At 28.7% G+C, this 12,069-nt stretch overlaps 1 protein-coding gene across 4 annotated transcripts in view; it reads left to right on the forward strand.

Moving 5' to 3' along the window:
- LOC136835889 (sodium- and chloride-dependent transporter XTRP3A) overlaps window positions 1-12,069 on the forward strand; it is a 212,825-nt gene that overhangs the window by 176,749 nt on the left and 24,007 nt on the right. For all 4 annotated transcript variants that reach the window (XM_067099734.1, XM_067099736.1, XM_067099735.1 and 1 more), the window contains exons 6-9: window positions 4,343-4,523; window positions 4,864-5,065; window positions 6,350-6,672; window positions 10,322-10,522. In XM_067099734.1, the coding sequence (XP_066955835.1) occupies window positions 4,343-4,523; window positions 4,864-5,065; window positions 6,350-6,672; window positions 10,322-10,522 (907 nt within the window). The remainder of the gene's footprint in view (window positions 1-4,342; window positions 4,524-4,863; window positions 5,066-6,349; window positions 6,673-10,321; window positions 10,523-12,069) is intronic.

Raw genomic sequence — 12,069 nt, forward strand, 5'->3', positions numbered from 1 at the left:
TGGGTACTCACCAGTGATGAATGTTGATTGAAGATGATGATGAATTGGCTGTGCAGTCCAATGAATAACTATGAAGATATAACTGCACAGCAAAACAGAGGAGTTGCATCTTCTCTGGGGCTGCTTCTTCCCTTTCTTCAGGTGCTTTGGGGGGGCACTTCTTCAGTGGTTTTCGGGAGGCTTTGGAGGGTCCTTCTTCATCTGGTTGAGAAACATGGTGATAGGCAGCTGCTGTCGCTGCCTCTTCAAGCTGACAAGGACATTATTATAGGGCACCATTGCCACATCTAGGACATTTAAACACTTTATGGAGCTCTCCACATAAGGATCCCATGCTGAAGCCGCCTCCAGGTTTAGGGGACGAGAAGGAGAATGAGGGCCTGTTTTTGGAATGTCTGTCCCTACTTAACAGGATAGTCAAGGAGTTGCAGGAGATGGCTGAAGCATGGGATCCAAATATGCAGTGCTCCGTAGACTTTTCATATGCCCTTGATGGGATTTGTGCACCCTATAGAAACCTCCTCGTCAGCATAGAGAGGCATCAACAGCAATATATATATATATTTCATATATATATATATATATATATATATATATATATATATATATATATATATATATATATATATATATATATATATATATATATATATATATATATATATATATATATATATATATATATATATATATACATACATACATACATACATACATACATACATATATATATATATATATATATATATATATATATATATATATATATATATATATATATATATATATATATACATATATATATATATATATATATATATATATATATATATATATATATATATATATATATATATACATACATACATACATACATACATATATATATATATATATATATATATATATATATATATATATATATATATATATATATATATATATATATATATATATATATATATATATATATATATATATATATATATATATATATATACATATATATATACATATATATATATATATATATATATATATATATATATATTATATATATATATTATATATTTATATATATATATATATATATATATATATATATATATATATATATAGATAGATATATATATATACATACATATATATATATAGATATATATATACATATATATATATACATACATATATATATATAGATATATATATACATATATATATATATATATATATATATATATATATATATATATATATATATATATATATTATATATATATATATATATACATATATATATACATATATATATATATATATATATATATATATATATATATATATACATATATATATATATATATATATATATATATATATATATATATATATATATATATACATATATATATACATATATATATATAGATATATATATATATATATATATATATATATACATATAGATATATATACATAGATATATATATATATATATATATACATATAGATATATATATATATATATATATACGGAATTGTGTCATATATTTTATTAGTTATATGTTTAGTCTTATCACCTTCAAAGTATTCTCCATAATGCACTTATCCAGATATATATATAGCAATATATCGTTTTCTTCTGAACCTCTTCAATATAAAGCGGTTTCCTTTGAGGATATAGTACATAGTGTGGTCATGCCATTCTTGGTCAGAAACTGTCTCACACTCAAGGCAGTATATATTGTATATGAAGCCACCACCCTCCACTTTGCCACAGGTCGGGGCAAAGTGGAGGGTGGTGGCTTCATCATATATACCAGCGCACACTATGAGTGTGATATGACCAAGAATGGCATGACCACACTTACCCACCCTCCCTATTCACCCGATCTTGCTCCCTGTGACTTCTTTTTGTTCCCGAATGAAGAAAGCCTCAAAGGAAACCGTTTGCAGATGAAGAGGTTCAGAAGAAAACGACGGAGTCATTAAAAGCCATAATCAACATAAGTGCATTGCTTCAAATGGAGAATACTGAAGGTGATAAGATATGTAACAATAATGAATATATATATATATAGATATATGTACATATATATATATATATATATATATATATATATATATATATATATATATATATATATATATATATATATATATATATATATATATATATATATATATATATATATATATATATATATATATATATATATATATATATATATATATATATATATATATATATATATATATATATATATATATATATATATATATATATATATATATATATATATATATATATATATATATATATATATATATATATATATATATATATACATATATATATATATATATATATATATATATATATATATATATATATATATATATATATATATATATATATATATATATATATATATATATATATATATATATATATATATATATATATATATATATATATATATATATATATATATATATATATATATATATATATATATATATATATATATATATATATATATATATATATATATATATATATATATATATATATATATATATATATATATATATATATATATATATATACATATATATATATACATATATATATATATATATATATATATATATATATATATATATATATATATATATACATATATATATATACATATACATATATATATATATATATATATATATATATATATATATATATATATATATATATATATATATATATATATATATATATATATATATATATATATATATATATATATATATATATATATATATATATATATATATATATATATATATATATATATATATATATATATATATATATATATATACATATATATACATACATATATATATACATATATATATATATATATATACATATATATATATACATATATATATACATATATATATATATACATATATATATATATATATATATATACATATATATATATATATATACATATATATACATATATATATATACATATATATATATATATATATATATATATACATATATATATATATATACATATATATATATGTATATATACATATATATATATATATATATATACATATATATATATATATATATATATATATATATATATATATATATATATATATATATATATATATATATATATATATATATATATATATATATATATATATATATATATGTATATATATATATATATATATATATATATATATATATATATATATATGTATATATATATATATATATATATGTATATATATATATATATATATATATATATATATATATATATATATATATATATATATATATATATATATATATATATATGTATATATATATATATATATATATATATATATATATATATATATATATGTATATATATATATATATGTATATATATATATATATATATATATATATATATATATATATATATATATATATATATTATATATATATATATATATATAAAATCTTAATAGATAGTACAGTATAAACAGTATAAAATAATGCCATTCTTTGTATTTATTATCTTTGGATTTTACACCTATGAGAATTTTAAGGACACTGATAATAAATTCTCATCCTTTTTCTTTGTAGTTCTCCCAAATATTCCAAAATCTTTGCAATGATTTATTCATTTTCTTTGGTTTTGTGCTATTGTTACAGTGTTATTCATAAAAACTTCAGATATTTAATCTGAGGATGGAAGTTTTTTCCAAGTCCACTTTGTTCATAGCTCTATAATTGGTTGCATCACATTTACAAATTCTCATGGGTAAGCTATAAGCTCTTAATGGAACTGCTGTATAGCATTATAGTAATAAGATGTTAATTTTAGTATAGGTAGCTCTTTATTAATTTTTGACACTTGCTAACTAGTTTGCTTATGGATAATTGTTATTTTAAATTATTTTTACACATTTTGGCCACATCATGTGCCTGTATTTTATTTTTTGTACATGAGGAACTGGATTTTATAAATAATTCTACAGAAAATTACAAAATAAAATTTTACCATAATAGCTAAGACAGAACATCCTTCTGAAAAATTGTCGATAACCCCTTTTAGTGTTTCTTGGAATTATACAGATTTACAGAAAGTGTTGTGGAAATAAAATTTTTAAGTAGTTCAGGACACAGCCTGTGTAAAAATATTCCTGATATAGAACATCATCGCAACATCACTCTGAACCACCAGTTTCTGCTAAATCCATGACCACAGTGTAATTACATTTAATCACAACTTGTTTTGCTTTGCTTCAACAGCAACATCGCCAAACTTTCAGAAATCGTCCAACACTTACCGGAACATACTCAGAAGGTGAATGTCACCCCAGAGAACTATGAGGAGACATGGGACAAGATTCTGCCCAGTATCAAGGATCACTACCAAAACTTGACCCACCATCACATAAAGAAATGCAGCGTGCACGACGAGCTCAGTCAGGTAAAGAATTTACTGCCACTAAAAAACTAATTTAGTACTGTAGTTATATTTCCCTCACTCCATTTGATGGTCCACGAGTCCTATTTAGATCATAAGCACTAGCACAAGACCTTAAGCTCTCTTTCAAGATTCATTTGTACTGTATTTCCTATGAAAATGTTGTCCTGTTGCCTAACTCTTTGTTTTTACTTGTTCCTTAATACTTGTAGCTAGTATTAAGCAATTATAAGTATATGTGTAGTTCGTCACGCTTAGGTACATGTCACCTTATAATTCTGACAAAAGTTTGTAATTTTTACCAGTTTCAAGTTTTGAACCTGTTTACCTCTGTTCATTGCAGGCTGCAGAAGGAACTGGTTTGGCCTTCATCGTGTTTACACAGGCTATTGTCGAGCTTCCTGGAAGTAATTTCTGGTCAGTGTGCTTCTTCATGATGTTGTTAGCTCTTGGTCTTGGCTCGCAGTTTGGTACGATGGAAGGTGTCATCACAAACCTCTTTGACATGAAGATATTTGTGAGAGTCCGGAAGGAAGTTTTGACTGGTAGGTACAAACTTGGATACATGCAAAAAGGCATTTCTAGCACAATAATTGTCATATTCTTATTAATTTATATTGAAAAAATTTCACAAATATATCAAATTATGATCATCAGTAACTGAAAAGTTTCATATAGTTTTTTGTATTACAGTACATGGTACCAACAGCCTTTTGCTCAATGTCATTTGGTTCTGAAGTAGTAGGATTCTAGATTTTGCACTTTCCTTATGATTTCATGATTTTTTAGGTGAAATGTCATTTTATATTCAGTGACATTTAATTTCTTGGAAGTTTACAATTCACCCTTACTTAATTTTGTTCATTGGTGTAGAGAACTTTTAATTTTCATTTCTAATTTTTTTTCTTTTTAACAACATCATTCATTCAGGAGAACTAATCATTTTATACAAATGGCGTCGCACTTCCACAGATCTTTGTTTCTCTTCATCAATTCTTAAAATTGTATGTGGGATCATTTTTTTGTCTTGCTGACTCCAGAAACCACCTTCATTTTAAGCGTCTCTCCCTCAAAATCGTCCTTGGTGCATTAGCTCACCTCTGATTCACCCTCCATCCCCTACACTCCCCTTCCCAAATATCTCCCATCTCGTGAAATAACAAGGCCAAACTACAGTACTTCAGTCTGCCTTCCTGCATCTTTTTTATTATTTCCCTCATGCTTGTTGGTCACCTTATCTCTTTTTTCTTATTCTCTCCCTTATCGTCACCGTACACATCCACCACACTTTCATCTGCACTACAACCAAAACTTTCTGAGATTACTTCATCATACATATCTCTGTCCCGCAGATCATTGCCCTGTACCTCATCATTTCATCAGGCTTTCTTACCCTTATTTCAAGAATGACGGTTTTTGTACATTTATTACTTTCATCATTTTACCTGTCTCTTAATAGGAGGCCGTTGTGTCACCATTTAAAGAGTAAAGCCCAGTAACACTTTGCATGTGGGATCTGGATTTTATTAAGAAATCTTGCCTATCTCCAAGCCATCAAGTTGCAAGAAATATATAGCGGGATTTAATGGTGTTTCATTATTCATAGATAAAGGACAAAAACACTTTTCCCAAGCTGTAACTCTTAATATGTATTGCAATTTACTTATCTTATTATTGTCATCCAGGAAAGCACAGCCATGTCAAGAACATTTATGATGAGAACATTTGCTAGATTGAATCCTTGATGTCTTTAGTATAAAGTATTATTATTGTTTTTATTGGAATGTGACTAATAAATATGTAAACCTGAATGCTGGCTTATGTTTCAGGTGCAGTTTGCCTATCGTCATTATTAATTGGTCTGATCTTCTGCACTGGAGCTGGAGAGTACTGGCTTGGTATGTTCGACGCCTTTGCTGGCTCTATGGGTTTAATTGTCATCGCATTCTTCGAGAGCATTGTCGTAGCCTATGTCTATGGGCACAAAAAATTCACAGATGATATTGAAAAGATGATTGGCATCAGACCAGGCCTGTACTGGCAAGCCACTTGGCGTTTCATTTCTCCCCTCACCATAGCTGTTATTGTCATTGCCTCAGTATACTACAGGAGTACTAATCCTCCTGATTATCCAGCTTGGAAAGCTGAGGAAGTAAGTATTTTCACATTTGATTTTATTAATATTACCTAGTTTTTTTATATGTTATTTTTGGAAAGTGTAAAATGTGAGCAAGCAAGAACAGATTCATTTAGGAGGAATCTCTAAATGATACGCCAGTTTTTACTGCCGTTTAATATTTTCTTGGTTAACCAGTTCCCATAAGGTGTTTTGTGTTATTTGTGATGAGATACAACTAGTTTCATTTTGATATAGTGGACAGTAGTTGGGAGGTCAGACCCCAATATTTTGGTTAGAAGGTTATGTCTCATATACTTATTGTTACATATCTTGTTTATTATACAATATTGTAGGAAACACCAATCTCCTCTTGGTTATGTGTGTATTGATGTGAATTTGTACAAAATTCTTTTGGCTGTGTACCCAGAAATCATATTTTGCATGAAGGACAGATGGCTCTTATAAGATTACCTCTGTTTAACCTTTGATGCTAATATTCTATAGGCAATAATACTACACACTTTTGTTCATACAGATTTACTATGATATTCTCAATGGCAGAAGTTTCTAATTAACAAGTGGCCACCCAAATTCACAAAAGTTTGGCACTGGAATCTCATGCCATGTGACTTTTAAACAGAAACAACTGTACTAGTGCAAGTAAAGAAAAGAACTGAGATACATCTGTTGCCAACCGATTCATTATGTAACCTTTTTGGAATACAGATATATGTTTTCAGAGAATGTCTAGTGAAGCTCTTAACTGTTGCGCTTACAAAGCTGGAAACATCTACCTTGCATCTAATTTTACATCTTACATGCAGTTGGGACCAGTATTATCTTCATGCAAAGGTTAAGCAACAATCCCAACACATTCAGTGCCACGTGCAGCTTTATTTTTTGCCACATCCAAAGTGTTACAGTCACACAAAGTCTGTCATTTGTTCATCCTTTCATTGATTTCATGACTATAACTACATAGACAACAGAAAAATATGTTATTAGCTTTTGTAACTACTCTCTTGGATGTAGATTTCTACAGCACTATACCATATTGGCCATGAGTCTTGTTTGCCTCCTCATAATGTTGATAACATAGAATTCTGAGAGGCTTGGTATGCTTTTAGGATTGTGCATCAGAGTGTTTCAGTCAATCATCTCTACATTAGCAGCTGATGGAAATCCTCTGGATACATGCCTACTCCTGTGCCTCTGATTTTCAGTAGATTTCAAACTAAATTTAACATCATATGGGTCCCCAACAATCTTTATGTCCATGCATTCATCTGATATTAGTTCAAGAATTTTCCCCCATAGTTTGTTGTAATGTCTCCAAGATGTTGAAACTACTAAAAAAAAGTACATTCCATCTATGAGAAGCACAGAAGGATGTTTAAATTTGTACTTAGGAGTCAGTAATGTTCACAATTGTAGAAAGATAACCCTGCTCTTATTAAGAGTCGGTAATGTTCACAGTTGTAGAAAGATAACACTGCTCTTATTATTAACGACGGAATGACCAGACATGCAGGGTTCTTATAAGGCCTTACTATTTGTTCGTTTTAGAACAAGAAGGGTGATTCCACCATGCTTCAGCATAGGAATATAAGTACTGTGTTATGAGGTCTTGGCTAATGTTCAATACTTTTCCGTGGTTGCTCTCCCCAAAAGTATGCAACCATCATTTCTAAGCCCTTTTGCTTCATCTGTGCCCAAGAGTGTTTGCAGCATTTATTCTGTTTTTCATCTGGAAGCACAATGCTTTAATAGGTTTATACAGGTTGCTTTGGAAGTTTTATTGTTCATCACTATTGCAGTGTCATCATTAAAATCATTAAGTTGACTTTCAGCAAGGTCATTATGATGGAAATCATCATAGCTAACAATTAACTAACAGTAATTGCGTAGGAGCAAGCCTTGTTCGGTTCTTTAGGGAATGATATATCATGCACAGATAAATCTTGATGATCTTCATTGCTTGTTTTCAGTCTATCTACGGTGTAGGAACAGGCATTGTTCACACCCTTTACCTCAAGAATATCTGTAGATAAGTCATGCAGTTGGATTTGAGCATGCTGACATCCTTAAATATTTTATAATCTATATCTTATATGAACTCTTGAAAAGCTTCTTCAAACTTGTCGTCCTGCTCTTTGTTAGATAACTTCCTTTTATTCACACAATTTTCTGTGCACTGTTCATGGTTGAGTGAGCAGTGATCATACCTATCTGGTTATCATTATTTCCATAAAATATAGATTGCTCTATGGCATGGTAGTCACAACAAGAATGAGTTCATGTTCTCCTTTTGGGCCATGTTCCCTATTACACAGTAAGCACTTGTTTTGTAGTTGAATCAATAGGTTGCAATTTGGCCATTTAATAGGTAACTGATGTCTGATCCATGATTTAGTATTGGTGTTAGTGATAAAAATGAGCCTTCTTTTGAAGACATTTCCAAAATCTGTTAAACATTATCTTTCCTTTGTTTTATTGAAGTTTTGAAGCTTGTAATGCCTTTTGAACTTCCAACACTATGTCAGTAACACTTTGAAAAATCGGTCAGCAATGAAATGTTTCTTTTTATGGAAAATACAGATTCCATTGTGATTTTTTTGCTTATCCTCTACAGCAGCAGCCTGAGGACTTTTGAAAAGCAGAAAGAAAAAAAAACATCTTTATGCAAGCGTTATCAATCAGTGAAGGTTGACACAGTTTAACTATTAATGTGTAATGATATCTGTACCAAAATTTTCATACAGCAAACCAAATTTCACTATTGTAAATTAATGATAACATTAATGAAACTAGCACAAAAGTACCTTTCTTCTTTAAAAAGTTGGCCAACAATATCTACTTTATAGACAATTTTTAACATACTTATAGTAAAAAGTTAAGAACATTAAACTGTTAGACATGTGAGAAAATGTTAAAAATTTTCACATTTAAAGATTAAAAGGAATTTGGAGCACTTAGTGTAACTACATTATAGCCTCTGAAAGCACAGCATATCATATGAAGGCCTGCCGAGAATAAGAAGTTTGTGTGTTTGTGGGCACCAATAGGTAATTACTTATTACAAGGTGTTTGCATGTAGTATTGATAAAAACTCAACTGCAGTAGTCATTTCATCATAAGGAATTGCCCAAGGGTACAATATCACAGTCCAACCAAACTTTTGCACTGACTAAAATATGAGGAATTTTGTATAGCTGTTAATATAATGAGCTTAAAGTTTTGATTTATATACACACACTGCCCATAAAATGTAAAACAAACTAAAATGTAGAAAATATTTGCAAATTCAAGTATGAGTAATTAAGAATTTAGAGTTACTTTTACACTATGCCCGCCAAATGTAAAACAAATTATTTAGTTTTAGGAATGTAAGACCCTTGTTTTTGCATCATGATAGATACTGTAATAAAAATTTATTGCTTTACTGAACATCCTGGTAATTAAAGAGGACCAGAATTTTAATACAGAAAAATTCGATTACAGTATTTATATAAATATAGGAATTATCAGCTCTGATACTTAAAAAGAATTAAGACAGTTTAGTAAAATATACTGTACTGTTAATAAATTAGCTGGGCATCTTAAGTGTAACTTTAACTATTTAAGAACCTAATATGATGAAAAGTTCTTGTTTTCTTGAGAAGTCATAGTCATATATTTACAGGGCTTTGCTGTTAAAGAACAGTATCCTGGATGGGCTATGTTTGTATGTTTGGTGTTACTCTTGAGTGGATTTCTTCCAATACCCATCGTTTACTTCATGAGACGTTGGCAGTGCATCCGATTTGATGCCAATATTCATGAGGCTTCCATCAAGAGAGTGGAAACCACTATTTCAACAACTGGCATGATCAAGGGAGAAGAGGTGAGTTGACGCAGAGGATGTTAAGATCATTCAGCTGTTGACTTTTTACAATATTTGTTCCCTTTTATTTTATCCTGTTTGTGCATAAATGAGAGCTAATGTTATGGTATAATGTATTTTGTAATGAGTGTGTGTGTTTTTATTCCAATACATACAGGCCACAGCAGAGTATGTAATGTATGGTAGCTGGTTTGATTTAGTGACACCCTTCTTTGAAATAGTTTTCTTCCTCAGTTGATTTGCTGATAATATATTTTATAAGGTAATCTGTGCTGGATTTTACTGTTCTGATGCATCAAGAGAGCAGCAGCAATTTACAGTCATCATTTTCATTTATCCTTTTAGCTTTTACAGCCTTTCAGTATGTGCTTCAACAGTTTTGAATGTGTAAGGGCCTGTCACTATCATTCATTTTTAAGAAAAGGAAGACTAAGTATTAGTGTGCTATGGACATGTTCATCATTCATCCATATTGTTTAAATCATAGCACTTTTGTCTGAAATAAAAGAAAGCATAAACACAATAATTCAGGAAAATTCCAGTGAGGTCAAATTTGTTTCCAGTACAGTGAAGAACATTGTTTTTGGTGGAGCGTGAGGAGGAGCTGTTTGCCAAATTATATGTAAAGTGATCTCTGATAAATCGTCACGTGCAATTTTAATAGAATGAGTAGGCATAGATGTAATTATTCAAGTAAAGGTTCATTTCAGTGAGAATAAAAGGGAGAATGCATTTCATATAGTACATGTATGTTCTGAAAGGGGATTTCACTTTAGGAACAGGTTACTGTGTTAAGCAAATTGGTTAATGGAAAAAGCACTTCCTCTATTCAAAGATATTTCTGTGCGTTGTCTCAGAAAAGAATGCTACCTAAAAGTGTTCATAATAGTATTAATAGTAAATGAGAGTTGGGCAGGCACTGGCATAATTTATTAAGTAAATTCTTGTTTTATAACAAATGATCCTCCACTTTCTGGATATAGTTAATATATTGCTGTCTGGATGCTCTTGCAAAAAGTTCATTTTAAGGGAAAACCATCCTGCACCTAAGATAAGTAATAGTACAGCAGTGATAGCTAAACTTTTGAAGGTGGAAAAATTTTATACCATGGAATGCTTTACTGATAGGAAGGCAGGAATAAAAATACATTCATTCTGATATTTGTATTTGTAAAGTTAAATGAAGATATTTCAGTGTATACAAAACAAGGAAAATCTTATTTCAAGTATGCTGATACATCAATAAGAATATAATTTATTATACAGTACAGTAGTCAACAAATGTGCACTGAATGTTTGAGGGAGATAATGAAGTTCTTTTCATATCAAAAGGCTGACACTTCTGGAGAACCAGGCTTTTTATGGTGTATTATGGATATTTCTACCAAGACTTTGAATACTGTAAGGAATCTCAAACATACATCTCCATATACCCACATGAAGTACTTAGCAGGGTAATGCAAAGCTCAGTTGGAAGGTACCCAGTGTATGTATATGAAGGAATATTGTCTTTTCATTGAGAGGGTGCACCAATAAATTTGATATTG

This window comes from Macrobrachium rosenbergii, chromosome 55 (assembly GCF_040412425.1).
Source record: "Macrobrachium rosenbergii isolate ZJJX-2024 chromosome 55, ASM4041242v1, whole genome shotgun sequence".
Taxonomy (NCBI): domain Eukaryota; kingdom Metazoa; phylum Arthropoda; class Malacostraca; order Decapoda; family Palaemonidae; genus Macrobrachium; species Macrobrachium rosenbergii.